A 26,896-nucleotide genomic window follows, 5' to 3' on the forward strand; every position below is an offset into this window, starting at 1 on the left:
GAAAATCTAAGGAAAGCATGTCAGTGTCTCTGGAAGACAGGGTTTCTTATTAAATTATTCAGGAATGAATGCATTGAGTACAGCTTGGGCTAGAACTACACTGGTTCCTGAGCTCATGCAACGATGTAAAGGCCTGAACAGTCATTGATTCAACAAACATTTGTTGAGTGCTGACTACATGCAAAGCGTGGTTGTGGGCCCTGGGTACACAGAGGTAACCAAATTTCCTGCCTTTGCTCCAGTGGGCAAGACGGACAATAATCACCTAAATCTGTAGATATGTAAGATCATCTCAGCTGGGGTAAGTGCTGAGTAAGGGGACAGAAGACAGAAAAGGCTGGTGGTGAGGGAAGGGGGACTCTGTGAAGAGGTCCTTTCTGAGAAGTGGCCCTAAGGAAGTGAGAGAGGACAGCCAAGAGAAAACCAAGTTTCTCCAGGATGCCAAGGTGTCCGTTTTAGGATGGAGCTTGCGTAACCATATAAGATATAAACATGGATGTGTGTGTGGGGTTGGCCCAGAGAGTCTGCCTGACAGAAGCTGAGCACTGAGCAAAGCTCTGGCCCCAGTTCTGTGATTCTGAGCATGTCCCTTAATTCCCCAGCCGTTTCCACCCTAAGACCACACCTCATGCTACCTCACTGGAGCCTTATGAAGACAAAGTGAGATAAAGAAAGTCAGTGAGCTAAAGGTGACAGGCAATTTAGAAACTGAAGGTTTTCAAAACCCTACAAATACCACCTAAGAGAAGAATACGAGGGGCGAGAAGTTTACAAAAAGTTAAACGACCTCAAAAAATCAAAGCTGACCCACTGCTTTACAATTTCCACAAAAACCAAGACAAGTAAGCATCTTGTGACGTGATGACAGGCAGGACCGAGGACCTGTGGTCAGTGCAGAGTGGAGGGACACCGCACCAGCTCCGGGCTGGACTGCCAGGTGTCAATCTTCCACCACCTCCCAGCTGCATGACCTCAGACAAGTCGTCTTACTTTACTTTTCTGTGCCTGTTTTCCTCTTCAGTAAAATAGGGGGAAATAATGGTATCCACATCAGTGGGTTCAACCAACCCCAGATCGAAAATATTCAGGAAAAAAAAACTGCAGCAAGTTCCAAAAAGCAAAGCTTGAATTTGCTGTGCACCGGCTACTATTTACATAGCCTTACGTTGTGTTTATGAGTAATCTAGACGTGATTTAAAGTATACAGGAGGATGTGTGTAGATTATATCCATTTCATCTTAGGGACCTGAGCATCTGTGGACTTTGGTACCCAAGGTGTGTCCTGGAACCAGTCTCTCACAGGTATGAAGGGATGACTGTAGTCAGTTCTTGTTACTCATGGTACTTGTGTTCTACACAAGTCGCTGTGAACAATGAATTAGCAAATACTGAACCATCTCCTAGGGGAAAAAGGGGTTAGGTTCCTGCGAGGCTCTGGTTACAATACTTTCATCAACCTATTAACACACAACCTTGTTTTACGTGTGTTTCTGTTTAACTTATTTAATATATTTTGTTGATTCATTAACATTACACTCATGGCCAACAGCTCTATAACTCATGCCTGAACGGAGCTAATCTAAAACATGTTATTTTTCTCCATGAAGTACACCACAGTCTCCCTTAGGAACACCGGCCAGCACTTCAGCACTGGGCTATGGACTGGTTTAAATGGCAAAGTCACCAACTAAGACAAAGATGCCAAAAACGTGGCAGTAAGTTTTTACCACAGAAAGGCTACCTGTTTATTTACAGTAAGAGAGCTGAAACACAAAGGCCTTGTTCAACCTCAGCTGGGAATGTGTGCCTTGGGTGACAAGCATTTTGCTGCTCTGTGCATGCATGTGTCAGCAAATGACCACAAAAGGGCCAGGAATGCTGGTTTTGGGGTTACATGTAAATTTTAGCAAGTAGGTGAACTCACAGACATGGAACCTGCAAATAATGAGGGTCGACTGTGTTTCCTTCCTAGGGTTGTTGAGCACATGTCAAGAGCCCAGCACACCGCCTGGCATGTTAGCACGTCACAGTGTAGCTAAACAAGGAAGCCCCTTTTGGGAGTAAAATAGATGGGAAAGAAATGATCACTCTTCTAGACTTGCATGTGGGACATTAGTCAGGAGGGAACAGAGACACTTACTGACGATGTGGCCTGTGGTCTGGAAGGCCAGCTCCACGATGTTCCCGTCGTGATCCGAGGCGGCCTGGTGGAACACGGCGAAGATGTTCTTCCAGCCGGAGCGGATGTTGGCCGCCTGGGAGTTCACCATCTGGGTGATGCAGCGGATCACCATGTCCCGGATGGTTGGAGACCTGAGGAAAGAATGGGGCAGCCCATGTCATCTGTACTTTGGACAGTGGGAAGATAAATGAATACAGCTCATTGCTTAGAAGCAGCAATTTAAAAAAACATTTTTTAAAGCATGTTGTAATCCACATTCATTAAAAAAAAATTAGAGACAACAAAAAGAAAAAATAGTAAGACAGTCAACATGTCAGTTAGTTGCCTACCCAGCAGTCATCTTCCCACCTCCTTAATAAGTCTGATTTCATCTGGGCAGCAACATGCCCGACCTCAGGGAACCGATCATAAATAATGTAAGACAACATGACAATCTTGTCTCATGTGCCAGGACCTCAATCTCCCAGCCTCCCTTGCAGCTAGGGGAGCTACATGACCTGTTCTAACTAATCAGATGTAAGAGAAAATCTATGGGTGTGGGAGGGGAGGGATTTCTAGGAAGGTTCTGCTTTTGTCTTAAAAGGAATACACTTGGTAGGTTCTGCCCCTTTTCCTCTTGTTCCCATTCTGATGGTGGGCTCTGCCTCTTTTAATCGCTCCCACTGTGAACACGGCATGATGCCTGGAGCTAAAGTCTCTGTCCAGCAATCACGAAACAGTAAGCTCAAGGAAGAAAAGCAACCTGTTTATGGCCAAACAAAGGGACAGAAAGAACCTGGGCCCTTGGTTACAATTTGGGCTATGGAACCAAAGTTGGGACTGCCTGCTTCTGACTTGTTAAGTAAACAATACATAGACTTGTGGTTTAAGCCACTGTTGGTCAATTTTTCTGGCCCAAAACATTTAGACTAATATACTCATACTTTTGCCACCCAGAGATAACGATTCCTAAATTCTTAATGCATACCCTCTTAGGTTTTTGGGCAGAGATATTTGTGGATGGCAAACACATACACTTGGATGGGAGCATACATATATAACTTAAGATGAATATTTTAAATTTAATTATTACAAAACAAAACATGAAGACAGAAAAAATGGTCCATTTTCTGAAGCAGCTGCAAGGTTCAACATGGTGTGACCTGGATGTTTACAACAGATTAGCACATATGTCTTTTAGACATATATGATTATGGGGTGAACACTACTATCTCACAAATAGCAAGAAGCAAGGCAACACAAACCTAATGCTTCTATCGCACTAGCTTTGAAAGTCATTAGAGTGGTTTTAGGAGGAGAAACTTGGCTTGCAAATTTCATCCGGCTTAGGATAACATTCATGCTTGTCTGCTGGACCTATACTAACTGATAATAGGAAAGGTTGTTTAGAGAAGGCAAGGAGAAAGTTAAAAATTAGCTGAAAGTCCACAAAGAAAATTTGCCACCTGCAGATAATGGAGGACTGACTACATACCTAGGTGACTTTAACACATAATACCAATGAATTCATAGTTTTCTCTCCCGGGAAAAAAAAGCAACTTGTTGGCAAGAAATATACATATTTATTAAACTGTTTTTTGCCTGACTGTTAAAAGTAATAAATGGTGACAATAAATGTTTTAGAAAATGTAGGGAAAAACATAAAGAAAAAGATTCTTTTATATGATGCTATGGCATTTCTTATGGAGAGATACACTATATCACAATCTTTATTATTACACTGACTGCCCAATTCTATAACCTGCTCTTTTCACTAAGCGACTAAGCATTTCTCATGTTATAAAATTTCGTTTTTTAATTGAATTTTAGAATTTTATTTATTGTTTTATACAGCAGGTTCTTATTAGTTATCCATTTTATACATATTAGTGTATATATGTCAATCCCAATCTCCCAATTCATCCCACCACCACCACCACTTTCCCCCCTTGGAGTCCATACATTTGTTCTCTACATCTGTGTCTCTATTTCTGCCTTGCAAACCAGTTCATCTGTACCACTTTTCTAGGTTCCACATATATGAGTTAATATATGATATTTTTCTCTTTCTGACTTACTTCACTCTGTATGACAGTCTCTAGATCCATCCACATCTCTACAAATGACCCAATTTCGTTCCTTTTTATGACTGAGTAATATTCCATTGTATATATATACGACATCTTTATCCATTCGTTTGTCGATGGGCATTGAGGTTGCTTCCATGACCTGGCTATTGTAAATAGAGCTGCAATGAACATTGGGGTGCATGTGTATTTTTGAATTATGGTTTTCTCTGGGTATATTGCCCAACAGTGGGATTGCTGGGTCATATGGTAATTCTATTTTTAGTTTTTTAAGGAACCTCCATACTGTTCTCCATAGTGTATCAATTTATATTTCCACCAACAGTGCAAGAGGGTTTCCTTCTCTCCACACCCTCTCCAGCATTTGTTGTTTGCAGATTTTCTGATGATGCCCATTCTAACTGATGTGAGGTGATACCTCATTGTAGTTTTGATGTGCATTTCTCTAATAATTAGTGATGTTGAGCAGCTTTTCATGTGTTTCTTGGCCATCTGTACGTCTTCTTTGGAGAAATGTCTATTTAGGTCTTCTGCCCATTTTTGGATTGGGTTGTTTGTTTTTTAATATTGAGCTGCATGAGCTGTTTATATATTTTGGAGATTAATCCTTTGTCCGTTGATTCGTTTGCAAATATTTTCTCCCATTCTGAGGGCTGTCTTTTCGTCTTGCTTGTAGTTTCCTTTGCTTTGCAAAACCTTTTAAGTTTCATTAGGTCCCACTTGTTTATTTTTGTTTTTATTTCCATTACTCTAGGAGGTGGATCAAAAAAGACCTTGCGGTGATTTATGTCAGAGTGTTCTTCCTATGTTTTCCTCTAAGAGTTTTATAGTGTCCAGTCTTACATTTAGGTCTCTAATCCACTTTGAGTTTATTCTTGTGTATGGTGTTAGGGAGTGTTCTAATTTCATTCTTTTACGTGTAGCTGTCCAGTTTTCCCAGCACCATTTATTGAAGAGACTGTCTTTTCTGCATTGTATATCCTTGCTTCCTGTGTCATAGATTAGTTGACCATAGCTGTGTGGGTTTATCTCTGGGCTTTCTATCCTGTTCCATTGATCTATCTTTCTGTTTTTGTGCCAGTACCATATTGTCTTGATTACTGTAGCTTTGTAGTATAGTCTGAAGTCAGGGAGTCTGATTCCTCCAGCTCCATTTTTCTCCCTCAAGACTGCTTTGGCTATTTGGGATCTTTTGTGTCGCCATACAAATTTTAAGATTTTTGTTATAGTTCTGTAAAAAATGCCACTGGTAACTTGATAGGGATTGCATTAAATCTGTAGATTGCTTTGGTTAGTATAGTCATTTTCACAGTATTGATTCTTCCAATCCAAGAGCATGGTATATTTCTCCATCTGTTAGTATCATTTTTAATTTCTTTCATCAGTGTCTTACAGTTTTCTTCATACAGGTCTTTTGTCTCCCTAGGTAGGTTTATTCCTAGATGTTTTATTTTTTGTTGCAATGGTAAATGGGAGCGTTTCCCTAATTTCTCTTTCAGATTTTTCATCATTAGTGTATAGGAATGCAAGAGATTTCCGTGCATTAATTTTGTATCCTGCAACTTTATCAAATTCACTGATTAGCTCTAGTAGTTTTCTGGTAACATCTTTAAGATTCTCTATGTATAGTATCATATCATCTGCAAACAGTGACAGTTTTACTTCTTCTTTTCCAATCTGTATTCCTTTTATTTCTTTTTCTTCTCTGATTGCTGTGGCTAGGACTTCCAAAACTATGTTGAATAATAGTGGTGACAGTGGACATCCTTGTCTTGCTCCTGATCTTAGAGGAAATACTTTCAGTTTTTCACCATTGAGAAAGATGTTTGCTGTGGGTTTGTTGCATATGGCCTTTATTATGTTGAGGTAGGTTCCCTCTGTGCCCACTTTCTGGAGAGTTTTTATCATAAATGGGTGTTGAATTTTGTCAAAAGCTTTTTCTCCATCTATTGAGATGATCATATGGTTTTTCTTCTTCAGTTTGTTAACATGGTGTATCACATTGATTGATTTGCATACACTGAAGAATCCCTGCATCCCTGGGATAAATCCCACTTGATCATGGTGTATGATCCTTTTAATGTGTTGCTGGATTCTGTTTGCTAGTATTTTGAGGATTTTTGCAACTATATTCATTAGTGATAGTGGTCTGTAATTTTCCTTTTTTGTAGTTACCTTTGTCTGGTTTTGGTATCAGGGTGATGGTGACCTCACAGAATGAGTTTGGGAGTGTTCCTTCCTCTGCAATTTTTTGGAAGAGTTTGACAAGGATGGGTGTTAGCTCTTCTCCAAATGTTTGATAGAATTCACCTGTGAAGCGATCTGGTCCTGGACTCTTGTTTGTTGGAAAATTTTTAATCACAGTTTCAATTTCATTACTTGTGACTGGTCTGTTCATATTTTCTATTTCTTCCTGGTTCAGTCTTGGAAGGTTATACTTTCCTAAGTATTTGTCCATTTCTTCCAGGTTGTCCATTTTACTGGCAGAGTTGCTTGTAGTAGTCTCTTAGGATGCTTTGTATTTCTGCGGTGCCTGTTGTAACTTCTCCTTTTTCATTTCCAATTTTATTGATTTGAGTCCTCTCCCTCCTTTTCTTGATGAGTCTGGCTAATGGTTTATCAATTTTGTTTATCTTCTCAAAGAACCAGCTTTTAGTTTTATTGATCTTTGCTACTGTTTTCTTTGTTTCTATTTCATTTATTTCTGCTCTGATCTTTATGATTCCTTTCCTTCTACTAACTTTGGGTTTTGTTTGTTCTTCTTTCTCTAGTTCTTTTAGATGTAAGGTTAGATTGTTTACTTGAGATTTTTCTTGTTTCTTGAGGTAGGCTTTTATAGCTATAAACTTCCCTCTTAGAACTGCTTTTGCTGCATGCCATAGGTTTTGCATCGTCGTGTTTTCATTATCATTTGCCTCTAGGTATTTTTTGATTTCCTCTTTGATTTCTTCAGTGATCTCTTGGTTATTTAGTAATGTATTGTTTAGCCTTCATGTGTTTGTGTTTTTTACGTATTTTTCCCTGTAATTCATTTCTAATCTCATAGCATTGTGGTCAGAAAAGATGCTTGATATGATTTCAATTTTCTTAAATTTACTGAGCCTTGATTTGTGACCCAAGGTATGATCTATGCTGGAGAATGTTCCGTGAGCACTTGAGAAGAATGCGTAACCTGCTGTTTTTGGATGGAATGTCCTACAAATATCAATTAAATCTACCTGGTCTATTGTGTCATTTAAAGCTTCTGTTTCCTTATTAATTTTCTGTTTGAATGATCTGTCCAGTGGTGTAAGTGAGGTGTTAAAATCCCCCACTATTATTGTGTTACTGTCAATTTCCTCTTTTATAGCTGTTAGCAGTTGCCTTATGTATTGAGGTGCTCCTGTGTTGGGTGCATATATATTTATAATTGTTATATCTTCTTCTTGGATTGATCCCTTGATCATTATGTAGTGTCCTTCCTTGTCTCTTGTAACATTCTTTATTTTAAAGTCTATTTTATCTGATATGAGTATTGCTACTCCAGCTTTCTTCTGATTTCCATTTGCATGGAATATCTTTTTCCATCCCCTCACTTTCAGCCTGTATGTGTCCCTAGGTCTGAAGTGGGTCTCTTGTAGACAGCATATAGATGAGTCTTGTTTTTGTATCCATTCAGCAAGCCTGTGTCTTTTGGTTGGAGCACTTAATCCATTCACGTTTAAGGTAATTATCAATATGTATGTTCCTATGACCATTTTCTTAATTGTTTTGGGTTTGTTTTTGTAGGTCCTTTTCTTCTCTTGTGTTTCCCACTTAGAGTAAGTTCCTTTAGCATTTGTTGTAGAGCTGGTTTGGTGGTGCTGAATTCTCTTAGCTTTTGTCTGTAAAGCTTTTGATTCCTCCGTCGAATCTGAATGAGATCCTTGCTGGGTAGAGTAATCTTGGTTGTAGGTTCTTCCCTTTCATCACTTTAAATATGTCTTGCCACTCCCTTCTGGCTTGTAGAGTTTCTGCTGAGCAATCAGCTGTTAACCTTATAGGAGTTCCCTTGTATGTTATTTGTCGTTTTACCCTTGCTGCTTTCAGTAATTTTTCTTTGTCTTTAATTTTTGCCATTTTGATTACTACGTGTCTCGGTGTGTTTCTGCTTGGGTTTATCCTGTATGGGACTCTCTGCGCTTCCTGGACTTGGGTGGCTATTTCCTTTCCTGTGTTAGGGAAGTTTTCGACTATAATGTCTTCAAATATTTTCTCGGGTCCTTTCTCTCTCTCTTCTCCTTCTGGGACCCCTATAATGTGAATGTTGTTGCCTTTAATGTTGTCCCAGAAGTCTCTCAGGCTGTCTTCATTTCTTTTCATTCTTTTTTCTTTATTCTGTTCCACAGCAGTGAATTCCACCATTCTGTCTTCCAGGTCACCTATCCGTTCTTCTGCCTTAGTTATTCTGCTATTGATTCCTTCTAGTGTATTTTTCATTTCAGTTATTGTGTTGTTCATCTCTGTTTGTTCTTTAATTCTTCTAGGTCTTTGTTAAACATTTCTTGCCATCTTCTCGATATTTGCCTCCATTCTTTTTCCGAGGTCCTGGATCATCTTCACTATCATTATGCTGAATTCTTTTTCTGGAAGGTTGCCTATCTCCACTTCATTCAGTTGTTTTTCTGGGGTTTCTTCTTGTTCCTTCATCTGGTACAGAGCCCTCTGCCTTTTCATCTTGTCTATATCTCTGTGAATGTGGTTTCTCTTCCACAGGCTGCAGGTTTGTAGTTCTTGTTTCTGCTGTCTGACCTCTGGTGGATGAGGCTATCTAAGAGGCTTGTGCAAGTTTCCTGATGGGAGGGACTGGTGGTAGGTAGAGCTGGCTGTTGCTCTGGTGGGCAGAGCTCAGTAAAACTTTAATCCACTTGTCTGCTGATGGGTGGGGCTGGGTTCCCTCCTTGTTGGTTCTTTGGCCTGAGGCAACCCAACACTGGAGCCTACCCGGGCTCTTTGGTGGGGCTAATGGCGGACTCTGGGAGGGCTCACACCAAGGAGTACTTCCCAGAGCTTCTGCTGCCAGTGTGCTTGTCCTCACGGTGAGACACAGCCACCCCCCCCGGCTCTGCAGGAGACCCTCCAACACCAGCAGGTAGGTGTGGTTCAGTCTCCTATGGGGTCACTGCTCAATCCCCTGGGTCGTGATGCGCACAGTACTTTGTGTGTGCCCTCCAAGAGTGGGGTCTCTGTTTCCCCCAGTCCTGTTGAAGTCCTGCAGTCAAATCCCGCTAGCCTTCAAAGTCTGATTCTCTAGGAATTCCTCCTCCCGTTGCCAGACCCCCAGGTTGGGAAGCCTGACATGGGGCTCAGAACCTTTACTCCAGTGGGTGGACTTCTGTGGTATAAGTGTTCTCCAGTTTGTGAGTCACCCACCCACCAGTTATGGGATTTGATTTTATTGTGATTGCACCCCTCCTACCGTCTCATTGTGGCTTCTCCTTTGTCTTTGGATGTGGGGTATCTTTTTTGGTGAGTTCCAGTGTCTTCCTGTTGATGATTTTTCAGCAGTTAGTTGTGATTCCGGTGCTCTCGCAAGAGAGAGTGAGAGCACGTCCTTCTACTCCGCCACCTTGAACCAGTCTGGGTCACACAGTTCTTGACCCTGTGCGAGGCTGCTTTGGCAGTAGCTCTTTCTCTGAACTCCCTCAGCACCCAGCTCCCCGGTAAGGATGCATGATGTACTTCTACTAGCTGCAGTTGTATGATCTGCCCTTCTGGAAAAGGTTACACACAGATCTTACTGTGATTTACTTAAGAGACAATAGGTGTGAATCAAAGTACGCTCATTTTATTTGCTTCCGCCAAACAGGAGAAGAAAAAACGAATCGTGTGGTTAGTGTTAGGAGACCTTTTTAGACCCCCAGCAGGGATTTGACTAAGGGTCTTCCAGAATAATGCACATACCTGTTTTTCTTCATGATATGCTCAAAGGGCCTCAGAAAATCTTTCTGGAAACGGAAGTTGGCTAATTCTCCCTTCTCAAGAAACTTCATGGAGAGCTGCCTTAATGAGTCAACAGCAAAGATAGCCACATCCTCATTGGGGTTACAGCCAACCTGAGCAGGAACAGGAGGTGAGGTGAAATAGGCACAGTGGAACAACTGTGGATATGGGGTTCTGGACCTCAAACATGGACAGCCTGCCTTCAAAACAAATGCTCTGGGAAAACACACCTCAAGAGGAAGAAAAAGGTATTTCTTGGCATGAGCTGGACAGTTTTAAGTTTAATGATGAAACACATTTAATTAAACATGTTTTCAAAATATGCTCACTTTGTGTCTCTGTGTCACATTTTGATAATTCTTGCGATATTTCAAACTTTTTCATTATTATTATATCTGCTATGGTGATCTGTGATCAGTGTTCTTTGATGTTACTATTTTCAAAAAGATTACAATCTACTGAAGGCTCAGCTGATGGTTCATGTTTTTTAGCAATAAACTATTTTAAAATTAAGGTATGTACATTTTTTTGGTTGTTGCACACTTAATAGACTACAGTATGGTATAAACATAACTTTTTTATGCGCTGGGAAACCAAAAATTTCACGTGACTTGCTTTACTGCGATATTTGCTTTATTTCTTTGGTCTGGAACTGAACTCGCCATATCTCTGAGGTCGGCCTGTATACTGAATGGATAAAAAATAATTAGCTTTGGGGAAGGTCTGGTTGAGGGGTGCTGATGGTCAAAGGTGTTCTTAGTTGTAATTTTTTTTAAGTGTCCGTGTAATGTTGATGTAATTAGAGACTAATAAGAATATTATTCCCCGGCTAAAAATCCCTGGCTGCTTCAGGAATGCACACCACGCTTACTATGCAGCTTTGCACACCCCAGGACATATTTGTGCCCTAGTTTAGAAGAAGAGAAACATGTGACTGTCCCAATGACTGTCCTAGAATCCTGAGAGCTCTACTCAGCCACTTACTTCTTCAAACCCACAGGATTTTCATGTGCTCCGGCTCCCAGGGGGAAGCGGAACATCCTTCTGAGGTGGTGGAAAGAATGATGAACCCTAGAGTGAGCAACTGAGTTTTCCACAACTTTGTGCTTAACGGCACTGATGAGATGGAATGGACATTTGTAATGAGGTTGACAACCATGACATGTCTAATGACTACCCGCCAGCCTAGATCCGAAGCTTGTCATAGGCTTGGACAAGAATACAAGGTGCAGTCATGGTAATGGTTCACATTTTTTCTCTCAAACAAGTTTATATCAGTGATGTCCACTAAGAATTTATTTACCCAGAATAGTGGGAAAGATGGTTGCTGAGCTGACTGATTACTTTAGATGACAGTGTTACCACTCACTCAACAAACAGTTACTCTGGGGCACCTGCAGGCTCTCATGGCCACCTCCTCACTGAGGGTTCAGAAAGGTCACCTCCAGAGAGGCCTGACACACTGCACTGCCTGACCCTTTACCATCAGTTATTTCATCATAAAATCCAAGTGAGCTTCAGGAGGACAGGGACCTCATCTGTCTACTACCTGGTACAAGGCACTCAGACAGTTTGTTAAACAGATGGTGTGCTGAGAGGTACCTTACTTAGAGCTGATAAGGAAGCAAAGTAAACAAAGAGCTCTGATTAGCTGATGGACCAAGTTAGAAGCAAGACTACATGTGACAATGCCTCATTTCAGTGGGGTTCCCCAGCTGCCCAGAAAAGCCAACAGTACCCAACTCTTCCCAGTTCACATTTAGTGACATCACGCTGCTAACCTTCCATCGATCATGGGGTGGTGTTTTAACCACAGAAATCAGCAGACGCTACAAATCATTCACCAGCGCTCTACTGCTTGTTCTATATCCCAATGACAGATTACTTCTTCTTATGATTTTCTCCTATTCAATGTAGAGAGGGCAATTCTCTTTTGGATAAACTGTCTTTTATTAACACTATTTTTAAGCATCTCTATTACATCTCTTTATCTCCAGGCCCGAGAAAATTTTTTTGAAATCATGAAATGTGTTTTGGTAGCAAACAGTGTTGTTAAGCTATTAGTTTTCCCCTAAAAAGCAAATGAGATTACAGATACAGACATTCATATACATAAAATATATTCTAATTTCATTTGTTCAATTTACATGTGCACGTGCCTATGTGTATATAACGAAACCTCGAGTGGAGAAAAATCTGGTTTTCTCTCCATAGTTTTCAGTTTTAGAACACAGAAGTCTCTGGCTTGTTTCTGATTTAAATAAATGTTAGTTTCCTCAACAAAGGTTTTAGAAGAGTGGTGGCAAAGGAAGCCAGAATACAAGAAGTAGTGACATTTAGAGTGAAACTATTGATATATAGAACATAAGTTAATCTTTGGTCATTCAGAAGGTGCTTCAGGATTTTGCAATGCTTTCAAACACCAAGGTCTGTCCAGTGACTGTAATGATTTTTGTGGTGTGAGCCTGCCTCCTATGTATGGGATATTAAAGTATTTTAGATACAAATAGATTTTTAATTCATTCTCCATGAGCTCTATCAATATGTAGGTATGCTACGAGCTGTTCTCCACTCCACAGGGAAAGTGAATTATACGCACCTACACGCTCAATCACTTCTGTTTTGAAGTTAGTTGCCTGCCTTTTTTTTGGACATTGATGGAGTGGGGCTTTTGAATTTGAAGAGTTACCTTATTGAAGTGATCTCCAATCACATGCCATATTCGGGACCACTGTAGTCGGATCCGATTCATGTTGTAGTAAGATATCTCCACAATCTTCTGCAAGCTGAACATGCGGGGGTGGTGGGGGGAAGCCAGCTCATCCATGGACACGGCACACAGCCAGCGGACAAAGTCAACTACAGGCCAGACCCAACAACACACGCGAGGCCTCGTTAGTAATGGTCAGACAGTTATGATAGGAGGCTTCTGTATTGTCACAGGTGAGTCAAATACATACCTATTGCATTTCCATCCAGTCGGGTAGAGCCCGTAAAAATTCTAGGAAGAAAATTCCAGATATAATAAAATAAAAATTAGACTTGGAAGCTGCAGCTTCAATTTCAAACACTCAGAAAAGACAGAAAGGAAACATTTCAGGTCTGGCACTTCCGCTAACATAAACAATGAGGCATCAGAGGAATAGAACTGGTCAGTGAGCTGAGTTGAGAGCTGAAATGCTTATACTGATAGGAAGAGAAAGTGACACATCAAAAGGATGGGGGAGAGTCAAGATATGATAGCATGGAATGTCACGACAGTGGGAATGGCAAACTGAGGACCTTTAAAAAGCTGCTCCTCCATAAGAGCAACCAAGAAAACTGGCAAAAATTTAACAAAATCAACTTTTTCAGACCTGAACTCTGGAAACTACCAAAGGCTTGTAAAAATGTTCCTTCAAGAAGAATGGCTGAATCTTTAGACAGCATAGAGTTGGATCATGTTTATTTTACTCCATCCTGCCAATCTCACTTTAGATTCAAAGACACAAATAGGTTGAAAGTAAAGTATGAAAGAAGACACAGCATGCAAACAGTAACCAAAAGAGAACAAGAGTAGCTGCACTGATATCAGACAATGTAGACTTAAGACTAAAATCATTACTAAAGACAAAGAACATTTTATAATGATAAAAAGTTTAATCTGTCAAGAAAACCTAACAATTATAAACATATATGCATCTAACAACAGAGCCCCAAAATCATGAGGCAAAAAACACAGAATTAAACAGGAGAAATAGACAATTCAACAATGTCCAGAATCGGCAAACCTACACAAGCAGAAAGTATATCAGTGGTTACAGGAACGGTGGGAGAGGAAATGGGGAGCGACTGCAACAAATGCAGGGCTTCGTTATGGGGGTGATGAAAATGCTCTGAAATTAGATAGTGGTGATGGTTGCACAACTCTGAATATACTAAAAACCACTGAACTGTACATTTGAAAAAGAGTAAATCTTATGGTGTATGAATTATATCTCAACTTAAAACAATGTAACAGCACACAAAAAGGTGCTAGGCAAGTTACTATTGCACACTATCTGGCTAAGGCAGAAAAACAGGAAAGAAATGTGCGGTTAATGGTACAACAAACATTTTATTTATTGTATTAGCCTAAACCTAAGGGGAAAAGTAGGGAAAACTCATCAAAAGTACATTACAGACAATATCTCTGCTGGAGAGAAGCAGAAAAGCAACAAGAGCGAGGTGATCAAAATATGCTGAGGAAGAGTTTAAAATACTAGGAAAATTGTTCTGAGAGCAATACAAATTATGTCATAAATTCTATACTGCTATCATTTCAGAATTATCTATATTTAATGTACATGATTAATCAATGGTAATTTTCAGAGGTTTGTTGATTTTAAGAAAATTCCTATTTTAAGCCCTCATATATAATGAATATCTTCAAATGGGAATACCTGTATTTCTCCTGGATGTTTAGGTCAAGTTTTAAGTGAACAGAAACAGTGGGAAGGTTTTGAGGAAAAAGAAATGGAAATGTCAACTTGGCCAACTCTCACTCATGGGTAGGCTTTAAATCCGAAACTCTTCTTGAAATTTTTTAAAAAGTAATTTCTACACTAAGGAAACAAGGTGATTTAAAACACTAGCACAAGGAAAAACTCTTGTTTTTGACATAATTTGGTCACAGTTATAATTTTAAAAAAGGTTATGATACAATTCAAGATCAAAATCCAAATGAATATGAAGGTAATTAGTAGTTGCGGATCATGTGTGCCACTTTTAATCTTTCCTAGTTTGAGTAATCTAGAACTGACAACACTTACAACAGTCAAACAAATTAGTGATCATTCATACCCAGTAAATATACAGAAGATGCCAAGCCACTGGGTAGTCCAGCTTCACTGGAGAAGAAAATCATTACCTGTCTACAGCTACGACCACACTCTGTGAGCTGGTCTCACCGACCGATTCCTGGAAGCTGGCCATCTGTCTTTTGTCCACTCCACCACTCACCAAATTACCTGAAACACAATGCACAAAATCAATGGTGTTTCCAAAACAGTGAAGTATTTAGAACAAAGTATCCTGTGATATCCAATATGCACAGACAAGAAACATTAGTGAGAATGGTTTGCAGGCAAAACAAACAAACAACCCCCCAATGATGACAGAATAAAATTAAACTCAGGTTTTGGCATTTGGCATTCAGAATACATTCTTATTAGAGGCTCCCTGGCTTGTACCATTCATCTCCCTTTCTTAAGCGTCTTTTACATTTTTATAGTATTAAATGTCTCTTTTTAGGAAAACAAATTCAAATTGATCAATACTAACTCAGAGCTCCTAGAACACATAATGGTTTCCACAAGCAGAAGGTCTGGAGAGCTCTCTAGGATTTCACTCCAGTCACCCTCATATACACCCCAAGAAGTAGGTGCTATTACCCCTCCCCCATTTTCAGAGTCTGTGCTTTTATACTGTACTACTGTATGTGGGACCTAGGAAGCCTGCTCTCTGCATCAAATGGCCTGGGTTTGAAACTTACCTCTGCCACTTCCTCATAATGTTCACCTTGTTCAAGTCACTTCACCCTCTGTACCTCACTTTCCTCATTTACAAAATGGGGATGATAACAGCCCCAACTTCACTGAGTTGTTACAAGGTTTAAATGAATTAAAATATATAAACTGAGTGCTTAGAATGTGGCCTGGCACGTTTGTTTACCCTTTTTACTATTATTATTATTACATCACGGACAAGAGAGTCTCTCAGTTCACTGTATCACCAGAAATAATTCTACTTTGATAAGAACATCAGTTAACAAAAGATGAACATGGAAGAGAGGTTGAATCTACCTTTGAAAATCTAGAGATACACACACCCACTCCTCGAATACCAGATGGCTTTCCCTCCAACATACTTATACGTATAGAAAGAAAAGTAATGCACCCTGCTGATGTTGATAAAATAGGCATTTACTCGACAGTTTAATCACAACTTAGAGAGCTGAGGCAGCACTTCCGCTTCCATCAACAAACATACTGTCTGTCAGGTGACATGTAAGGAAGAGACGATCTACGGGACAGTCCTGATGAGACAAGAAGGGTTTCATGCCGGTTAACTGGTGAGTCCGTGACGGCTGGCTGGGGGGCCTGGTATCTTACCGAGGCCAAGGCCCATGAACTCTTCTCCCGACAACGTGTGGCCCTTCAGGCTCCCTTCTCTTTCACGCCCGGACCCAGACAGGTAGCGCGTCTTCACACCGGTTCCTATCAGCTGAGCGAGCTCCAGCTGGCTGATGCATTTCAAGATCTGATGAAAAGAAGGTGTGAAGAGATGAGTTCCCATTTCATTGGCTGAAAAGGGCACTATCATCTTAAATTAGCCATTAGAGAGTTCTCTGAAACAAGCAGCTTTTCAGGTGAGAATAAAATCTGAGGGTCTCAGACTGGCTTCCCTAGTTCCAGCTAGGCAACCCTCTGAGTGTGGGTCTGGAAGACAGATTTCACTATTTTTTTTTTTTTTAACTATTAAAAAGGGAAAGAGAAAACGAAGAAAAGAAAAACTGGTACAGTAGAGTTATGCTACACAGATGTTTAGTTATGCAAATTTAATAAGTGCTCAATAAAGAAAGAAAAAGCATTTGATTGGAGCAGGGGATTCCATCCACCATGCCACTCAGTGAGTGCACCATCTAGTCTGACTCAGCCACCCCCCATCTCCCTTCCACCCGACCCCTCAGATATACAACACACTAGCCTCCCCAGCCTCCCTGCTGCTCCTTTACCTCGACACGTCTAGTCCTACCCCAGAGCCTTTGCACTCGCTGTTCCTTATGCTTGAACGTGTTCCTTATGCTCCTCCCCATGGCTCACTCCTTAGATTCCCAGCTCAGACATGTGTTCCTCAGACAGACCTCCCTCGACCGCCCTGGGATCACACACCCTCCCCTGGCCACGCATATTTTTTTTCCTTAGCACTTACTACTTTTTGGCATTATGCCAGGTATTTGTTTGTTCTCTGTCTTAAGAGCCAACAGGGCATTAACCCTGTCTTATTCACTGCTGAATCCCCAGTGCTTAAAATAGTTGGTGATTATTATTTGGTTAATCAAATAGATGAGAATGTGCCCTGGAATGGTGTGCAGTAGGAGAAAAGACTATCTCCCAGCCCTACGGGGTGGTTCAGGTGCTTGACAACGCGTCCCTTCGCACGGGCTGTCTCTCACCTGGAGCTTACCCTGAGAAACAGAGATTGGTTTCAACTTCTACTGGAGCAAAAACTGGCTGCTTAAAACTTACTGAGGGATGGCGGCATGTAGACCTCCAGGTAAACCCTTCCTAAGGAATTTCCATGGGGACTTCTGACTAAAGCTGAGTTTTGCTTTTCATGGTGACCTTACAATCCAATCCCAGAGTATGGGACTCCGCTATACCACTGAGCACTGCTGAGTATTTTCACTTATAAACTGCCTTCCCCTTGACTGAGAAAGGTACTTAATTCGGCCAGAGAGAGCCAACGCCTGACTGTTCCACATGGCATGATACTGTTAAATTACTACTAGTAAACTGCTAGTGTCCTCCCTTTTCCAGAAGCTGGAATCTCAAGTATGTCAATAACACTTGTGGCCGAGGACTTACTGATTCCAACCTGATTTCTCAAGGTTTCTGCATATCGAATAGGTGGTTGATTCATTTTTAACATTTCCAGATGCTGCTATATACTTGGCAACTGGCAGGAACCCGACCTTCACCATATCTCTCAGGTTAAAGAAAAAAGAAAGTTGTAGGAGAGAAAGCAGCTATTTATTGATTCACTAGGTATCACGACTCCTCAGAAAACAGGAAATTATTTCTTAAAAAAAGCACACAACTCAAAACAACACCACTGCCCCCCCCCCATCTTTTCTAATATGGAATACTCCAGAGTGGTGACAGAGAAAGGAAACATTTGGTGAAAAGGGACTGAGGCATGTGCCATGATGATGAGCATCATGACGACCGTGACTGCTAATATCTACTGAGTTCTTACTACTTGCCAAATGCAGTTGTAAGCCCTTTTCCACAAGTTAACCCCCTTTTTCTCTCAGAACAACCCTATGAAGATTGTAGAGAGGAGGAAGATGAGGCTCAAAGACTAAGCAACTTGCCATGTCATACAGGCAGGAAAAGGGTGATACCCAGACTGGATGCCAGCCGTCTGGCTCTAGGCCTTCCCCCTGAACCACATGACCCCCATGGCAGGAGGAGGCTGATAGCAATTTTCTTTCTAGGTCACCACAGTCCCCACCACTCTCCATGCCCTCACCTCTACTCTTTCAGTTTTCTCTCTAAAACAAAAAGTAATACGTACAGACAGTAGAGAAATTAGAAAACTTCAGGAAAAAAAGAAAGTAAATCGCCTGTATAATGCTATCACACAGATAGGATGCTAACATTCCTGTTTATCTTTTCAAATCCATTTTCTGTGTACGTTTGGCACGAGGGACGAAGCCTCACAACGTTTATACCGATTTTTTCATTTAATATACTGTGATCACCTTCCCACAGTCTTACAGTGTTTAATAACATCTTTACCTTTTTCTCTGAAGTCTCTTTTAATCCACAGGCCCGCCCCCGCCTCGTCCCCAACCATCTACTATTTTCCATGCAATGTATTTGTTGAAGAACCTGGTCACTGGCTCTGAGGCTCTGTCACATCCTAGAGTTTGCACGCTGCATTCTCATGATACCATTTACCGTGCTCCTCTGTCCCCTACATTTCCTTTAAACTGACAGTGGAGGCTTGAATTGACTCAGGTTGGAGTTTTGGGCAAAAACATTTCTTAGGAGGTATTGTGTGCTTCCATGAGGGAGCATGTCATGTCCGGCTGTCTCTCCCTTCAGCAACATTATTTTATTTTGTTTGGTTTGGTTTTATTTCTTTATTTTTTTAAGATTTTTTTTTTGATGTGGATCATTTTTAAAGTCTTTATTGAATTTGTTACAATATTGCTTCTGTTTTATGTTCTGGATTTTTGGCCACAAGGCATGTGGGATCTTAGCTCCCTGACCAGGGATCGAAGCTGCACCCCCTGCACTGGAAGGCACAGTCTCAACCACTGGGCCTCCGGGGAAGTCCCTCAGCAACATCATTTTAAATGGCCACACAGAATTCTAAGGAGTGGTGCAGCACACTTTTTTTAAAAAAGAGCAATCTCTCATTGTTGGGACATCTAGGCTGTTTCTAACTTAATTTTTCCCTTCAACAACTAACATTTTGATGAACAACCCTTCAAACACCTGTTTGTGCACATGGATAATTATAGCCTTACGTGAATCTCTTAGAATATGGTTTAGTTAAATAAAAACGTGAAACCACTGGCAATTTCCCTAATGGCTCATTGTAGATGCTGACCATCTCTTTTCTGATACACTTAGGAGAAATCGGGCTCCTTGGCTTTGCCTTAAACCTACTCCCTGGTGGTTAAGAGCTCTCAGGAGGTACATAACGACTTGGGAAAAGTGGGAAGAAAGCTGCCACAGCAGAAGTGCTCTCCGTGTGGACACTGGCCACCGGGGACAGGAGTACCTTGTGAGGTGGCACATCTGAGGCATTTCACCCACCATGCCCCAGGGAGTCTGACTTTTCTGATACATGATGTATTTGAGGAATGAGACAAAACCCAGTTAAAGTTAGGCTTGACTTCAAGAAAAATGGAATCGACCAAAGAGAGACTGGCTCTGAATCAAAGGAAAGCTGGGACTCATCCTCACTAAGAAAAGGCAACCACCAGGCTTTCAAAGAAACACACACCTCGTGCCAGGAATTCCCGAGGTAGTTGCCGTCCGTGTGAGCCACCGTGATGAGAGTCTTTATGGTGTCGATGTTCTTCTGCTTCATCTCCGTGATGCTGGAGCTGGCCGTCAGCAGGGAGAAGCGCGCAAGGGCCTGAACGTAGGCATCTCGTTCCAGCTGTAAGGGAAGCCGAGAGGGAACGCTGAGATCCCGCCCTGAGCAAGACCATTTTCACACTGAAGGGACTGAGCACTGGATCCTCTGCTGCCTCCTGTACGCACGTCGACAGGCTTCACGTACATGAACACACCAGTTACTCCACGCTGCTATCCTTCCGCTACCTGAACAGCCCATCTCATGTTTGAGAACTAGTCTCTCCCTTGCAGCTGACCTCAGACCGATGTTCACGTTCCATTCCGTTCGGAGGGAGTAGGGGAGGAATCTGCCGAATGCTAAGGTTGTCACATAAATGCTAATTTCTACAACAATCCTGCAAGGTAGGTCTGTTTTCTCAAGTTTACAAATGAGGAAATAAAGGGTGTCTTAGGGGGAAGTTAGCTAGACCAATGCTAGAGAAGCAGCAGAGCTGAGGTTTGAAACCCAGATTGTCTGATGTCAAAGCCCGGGGTCTTGGTACAAAAGAAAATGTCTAACTGTAAGATAAATGGGAACAGAAGACTGAGTTTTTCAACATAAATGGGTACCAATTCTTAGTGATTTAGAAAATGATACATGGGACTGACAACTTCCTGATTTCCTAACATTTTGAGAATTGTATTTTGCTTATTTGCTTATTTGAATTTTTCAAGATTCAGAAGATTTACAGACATATTCATTGTGCATTGAACTATTTATTTCCCCCAGAGAAGACCTGGAAATAAGGGAAATTAAAATAATAAGCTGATTTTAAAAGGAAAAACAATATTTTAAGCACCAGGGCAGGCAGTTAGCCAGATGGACAGGAAGGCTGTTTTGTCAAATCCATTTAAGTAGCTTGGACCCCACCTACCTTCAAAGAACGTTTTAATCCAAATCTCCAATTTTTTCCCCTAATGAGGCTGTTGCCAGCACAAATCTGTGGGCTTCCTCTCGGTGGGCATGAGTACGGAGTTTGCTGAGATGTTTTTGGTTAATTGGAAATGTCTGATAGTTTCTAAATTTTGCCAAATCTGAAAGAACACGGCCCACCAGTATCTCTGGAGCTGTGCTTATACCCACCTGCATTCCAAAGATGCAGGCAATCCGGATTGCACATCGGATGCCTTCCAGACACAGGGAGGCCACTTCCGTGTCGTCACAGTTCTGCAGTCCGATGCTGTAGGCTGCCAACAGCGGCGTCCACACCAGCTACCAAGGAAGGAAGGTTTCAATAACGTCTAGAATCTCAGTGTGGAAGAGCACTTAGAGGCCACACTGTTAGTTATGAGCACAGCCAGGATGCCAAGTTCACTGCTACTTTGATTCATTCACAAAGTAAAATAATTCCTCCTAAACTGTGGTCAAAGCTGTCACTATAGATATGCCATTTACTAAACGTACAGTTCTAAAGGAAGGATGGCAAACATGTGGCTAGTGTGCCACCGCCATACCTATCTGTGCTCATGGCAGACATCACTGATCAGTCAGAGATCCCACTCCCTGCTGAGTCTAATCAGGGCTCGAGAATCCTTTACACAGTGCAGCAGGCATCCATCACTAATCAGAGGCCGGCATGCAAGGTGAAATCTATAAGCAACTTGTGTTCTATAAACTTTGTTTATTGAAAGGTTCCTAATTCAAATTATTTAGACTTTACTTTTCCTCCAAGTTTCTTGTGAATTCCCTGAAAATAAAAGCTCACAAAAATCTAGAATTGATCAGCTAACAGGATATTAACAGTTACTATAAAAACATCTTAGAGAAAAACATGAGTGCTATGTATTTAGAAAGTGTACCTTTTCTAGACATTTAAAAAACAGAGACCTTAGGATATTGTCTTTTACTTCTACCTAATTTCATCTGACAAACTAACCCTGAGGCCACTGAGATGAGATGTCACAATAAAACTGTCTCTTATGCCTGAATAATTATTAATTCATTCAATCCCCCCAGCAGCCCTGTAGCACTCTGTATTTGTCTCCATTTCACAGACGATGAACAGAGAGAGGCTGAATAACCTCACCATGGTCACAGAGCGACAAAGTGGCAAAAGCAGGGTTTAATCCAGACGTTCTGACGGTAGAGCCCATGCTGACGTAGCCCTAGCGTCATCACAGGGCTTCTAGGAAGGACTTGCTTTACTTGCTGTCCAGAAAGACACACCCAGGCTTGGCCTTTTCCCCTCCTCAATCTCTTCACCATTATAAACTCGCTGGTGAGCTTCTGGCTGGTCAGCTCTAGAATCAGGCTTAGCTGTGTCCTAACTTCTCAGGATACTCACTTTGAACATCGGCCGGACGTGGTCCAGGTGAGTGGCACTCGTAAACGGGGCCTTGGCGTGGCTCACAGCCTCCATCAGGGCTTTGGCTGTTTTAGCCATTTGCTCCATCTCCAAATTGTATAGTAGCCGTCGCTGCTTTTCACTAGCGACACCTACAAAGAAATAAGAGAATAATAGCAGCTAACATTCACTGAGTGCTTGCTATGTGCCAGGCTCTGTTTCAAAAGATTTACAACAATTAACTCACAAACGCTCATGAGGACCACTACACGAGTCTGTTACAAGTATTATTGCCATTTTACTGATGGGAAATGAGGCACAAAGACATTAAGTGACTTGCCCAGGGTCACACAACTAATAAGCAGTAGAGCTGGGACTTGAATCCAGGCAGCATGGCTCTAGAGCCCGTGCTCTAAACCAGCGGCCCCCAACCTTTTTGGCACCAGCGACGGGTTTCGTGGAAGACAATTTTTCCACGGACCTGGGGGGAGGGGATGATTTCGGATGACTCAAGCGCATTACATTTATTGTGCACTTTATTATTATTACATTGTAACACATAATGAAATAATTATACAACTCACCATAATGCTGACAGGAGGCGGAGCTCAGGCGGTAATGCGAGCAATGAGGAGCAGCTGTAAATACAGATGAAGCTTCACTCGCTCGCCCGCTGCTCACCTCCTGCTGTGCGGCCCGGTTCCTAACAGGCTGCGGACCGGTACCAGTCAGTGGCCCGGGGGTTGGGGAGCCCTGCTCTAAACATACACACTGCTGCCTCTCAAATAAAGAAACTGATAGTTTCACAGGGGCGTTAACGCAGAGAATTCTAATCAAGGTTGGCACAATCACCACTGGTATTACAGCAGAGTTTCAAGGAACATTTTTGGGGAATAATTTAGCTCTCAGATTATTTTAAATTCCCTCTTGTAACTAACTAATTACAAATCTAGCAAGAAGATAAGTGATATTACGAAAGTGCCAACATAATCATAATAACTAATTTAATCACATTTCTTATTCAGATAGCTAGATATGCAAATTAAATCTATCACCAGGGAACTTAATCATGCATTCTGATACACTCGAAAATTGGAATTAATAGAAATAATTTGCCATTAGACCTTACTCTGCTTAGTAGATTTGGTTGCAATCGTGTGTTCTTTTGTTTCTTTCATCGCAATTTTCTTGCCTTCTATCTCTTCATAGATGCTTGAGAGATATTCTTCAGGCAGATCTTTACTATCATTGATACCCCGATTCATTTTAATATACTGCTCTTTTGTCATTTTATTTTTTACCTGAAATTTAAAAAAATTAAGAACCCATTTAGAAGACAGCCAATGGCCCAAATAAAGCTCCTTATTTAGCCACTATAGTATATGTTATCATTAAAATATTTTACCTGAGGGCTGTGCAAGTCTGTAGTTAGCATAATAATTGAATATGCTAGGACATATGCAGTGTCAGCACTAGCAAATAGAGTCTGCCTGAAAAAAAAAAAAAAGATTCCAGATGTGAGAACATACACGGAGCCGAGGCTGGAAGGGTACAGTGCTCAAGGAGATGTGCTTCTCTCAGAGCAGGCCAACTGCTCTTTGGGATGCTTTCATCATCACTGAATGATAACTAATGATCCAGAATGTAGAAAAAGCTAGTTAAGAATATGTGTCAGATTTAGACTTCTTTGAATAAAGCAGTTTCAAGTCGATTTTTTTTTTAACATCTTTATTGGAGTATAATTGCTTTACAATGGTGTGTCAGTTTCTGCTTTATAATAAAGTGAATCAGTTATACATATACATATGTTCCCATATCTCTTCCCTCTTGCATCTCCCTCCCTCCCACCCTCCCTATCCCACCCCTCTAGGTGGTCACAAAGCACCGAGCTGATCTCCCTGTGCTATGCGGCTGCTTCCCACTAGCTATCTATTTTACATTTGGTAGTGTATATATGTCAATGTCACTCTCTCACCCTGTCCCATCTTACCCCTCCCCCCCCCACATCCTCAAGTCCATTCTCTAGTAGGTCTGTGTCTTTATTCCCGTCTTGCCACTAGGTTCTTCATGGCCTTTTTTTTTTTTCCTTAGATTCCATATATATATGTTAGCATACTGTATTTGTTTTCCTCTTTCTGACTTACTTCACTCTGTATGACAGACTCTAACTCCATCCACCTCACTACAAATACCTCCATTTTACTCCATATTGTAAATAGAGCTGCAATGAACATTTTGGTACATGACTCTTTTTGAATTATGGTTTTCTCAGGGTATATGCCCAGTAGCGGGATTGCTGGGTCATATGGTAGTTCTATTTTTAGTTTTTTAAGGAACCTCCATACTGTTCTCCATAGTGGCTGTATCAATTTACATTCCCACCAACAGTGCAAGAGGGTTCCCTTTTCTCCACACCCTCTCCAGCATTTATTGTTTCTAGGTTTTTTGATGATGGCCATTCTGACCGGTGTGAGATGATATCTCATTGTAGTTTTGATTTGCATTTCTCTAATGATTAATGATGTTGAGCATTCTTTCATGTGTGTGTTGGCAATCTGTGTATCTTCTTTGGAGAAATGTCTATTTAAGTCTTCTGCCCATTTTCGGATTGGGTTGTTTGTTTTTTTTGTTATTGAGCTGCATGAGCTGCTTGTAAATCTTGGAGATTAATCCTTTGTCAATTGCTTCATTTGCAAATATTTTCTCCCATTCTGAGGGTTGTCTTTTGGTCTTGTTTATGGTTTCCTTTGCTGTGCAAAAGCTTTTAAGTTTCATTAGGTCCCATTTGTTTATTTGTGTTTTTATTTCCATTTCTCTAGGAGCTGGGTCAAAAAGGATCTTACTGTGATTTATGTCATAGAGTGTTCTGCCTATGTTTTCCTCTAAGAGTTTGATAGTGTCTGGCCTTACATTTAGGTCTTTAATCCATTTTGAGTTTATTTTTGTGTATGGTGTCAGGGAGTGTTCTAATTTCATACTTTTACATGTTCCTGTCCAGTTTTCCCACCACCACTTATTGAAGAGGCTGTCTTTTCTCCACTGTATATGCTTGCCTCCTTTATCAAAGATAAGGTGACCATAGGTGCGTGGGTTTATCTCTGGGCTTTCTATCCTGTTCCATTGATCTATGTTTCTGTTTTTGTGCCAGTACCAAACTGTCTTGATTACTGTAGCTTTGTAATATAGTCTGAAGTCAGGAAGCCTGATTCCTCCAGCTCCATTTTTCGTTCTCAAGATCGCTTTGGCTATTCGGGGTCTTTTGTGTTTCCATACAAATTGTGAAATTTTTTTGTTCTAGTTCTGTGAAAAATGCCAGTGGTAGTTTGATAGGGATTGCATTGAATCTGTAGATTGCTTTGGGTAGTAGAGTCATTTTCACAATGTTGATTCTTCCAATCCAATCCTTAAGGAGCCTCCAGGGCCAGGGACGAGGGTGAGGCAAGCGAGGCCCCCCCTACTCCCAGGTGCCGACCCTACAGCACATGACTCTGAGCGAGGCCCTTTACAGTCTGCACCTTTAGTGCTTTGCTTGCCTCACCTTGGTCCTGTTCCTTAGAATATCTACTGTGTGCTAGGCACCAGGTGGAAAGATGACTAAAACTCCTGTCCAGTTATTAGCCATTTAAAGTTTACATTATACACTATAATATTTAACAGCAGAAATACAAAGAAAAATATTTACGTTGCTTTAATAAACAATATGCTGGTGAAGTCTGACTTTTTTTGCCTCAGGCAAGAGAAGAAAGACAAATACTTGGGGATGCACAGCCTTGTAATACGTGAGGCTAAAGAAAAACTTGTCTATCCAAACTGCCCCCAACAGGAGAAGGAGAAGTTCTGAAGAACACAGTAAAAGGTCTACATTCTAACGTGACATTTAATTGGGTCACATATTTACCGACTAGGGGACACAGACCAAGGTCTCTAGGTCCACATAAGAGATATGTTTAAAGTAAATAACATCTAATTGTGTCTTCACAGAAAATTCTAATACCTATTTGGTTAAAATGACCAGAGGCTGCCTTTGCTGACCAGGTCATCTCATGGGGACAGCTTGCTGTGCACTTGGAGGATTGGGACCAACTAATATGAAAACCAAGCTGACTTAAGAGGCAAAACTGTTCTCAAAATGTTCCCACTGAAAATTTTCCACTTCACGTTCACAGTATATTCAGACATTCTTAACTTCATGTTCAGAGGAAAGAGCATGAGCTTTTCTGAGTCAGACAAATTCATATTCAATCTCTGCTACTTTCTAGCTGATTAATTTCTGGATAGGTTGCTCACTATCTCAGAGCCTGTTTCCTCACCTATAAAACAGGGATACTACCTCCCAGGCTTACCGTTAATTAGATGAAATGCATGTATAACTCATGGCATGGCTGGCACACAGGAGGTGTTTAATAAAGGCTAGCTCTCCTTTCAATTTCCATTTCCTACACAAAAATGAACTACCTCTCAAAAAAGGTCCCAAGGGACTTCCCTGGTGGTGCAGTGGTTAAAAATCCGCCTGCCAATGCAGGG

General features: G+C 41.2%; 1 protein-coding gene across 1 annotated transcript in view; it reads right to left on the minus strand.

Annotated features, from left to right (window-relative positions):
- ARFGEF2 (ARF guanine nucleotide exchange factor 2) overlaps positions 1 to 26,896 on the minus strand; it is a 97,485-nt gene that overhangs the window by 19,948 nt on the left and 50,641 nt on the right. Inside the window, exons 17-27 of the mRNA XM_068525226.1 lie at positions 23,778 to 23,862; positions 23,502 to 23,673; positions 22,373 to 22,524; positions 21,172 to 21,300; positions 19,972 to 20,130; positions 16,341 to 16,488; positions 15,098 to 15,197; positions 13,170 to 13,210; positions 12,899 to 13,068; positions 10,171 to 10,322; positions 2,141 to 2,313 (exon numbers count right to left, since the gene is read on the minus strand). Of these exons, the coding sequence (XP_068381327.1) occupies positions 2,141 to 2,313; positions 10,171 to 10,322; positions 12,899 to 13,068; positions 13,170 to 13,210; positions 15,098 to 15,197; positions 16,341 to 16,488; positions 19,972 to 20,130; positions 21,172 to 21,300; positions 22,373 to 22,524; positions 23,502 to 23,673; positions 23,778 to 23,862 (1,481 nt within the window). The remainder of the gene's footprint in view (positions 1 to 2,140; positions 2,314 to 10,170; positions 10,323 to 12,898; positions 13,069 to 13,169; positions 13,211 to 15,097; positions 15,198 to 16,340; positions 16,489 to 19,971; positions 20,131 to 21,171; positions 21,301 to 22,372; positions 22,525 to 23,501; positions 23,674 to 23,777; positions 23,863 to 26,896) is intronic.

Source organism: Eschrichtius robustus, chromosome 16 (assembly GCF_028021215.1).
Source record: "Eschrichtius robustus isolate mEscRob2 chromosome 16, mEscRob2.pri, whole genome shotgun sequence".
In the NCBI taxonomy this organism is placed as follows: domain Eukaryota; kingdom Metazoa; phylum Chordata; class Mammalia; order Artiodactyla; family Eschrichtiidae; genus Eschrichtius; species Eschrichtius robustus.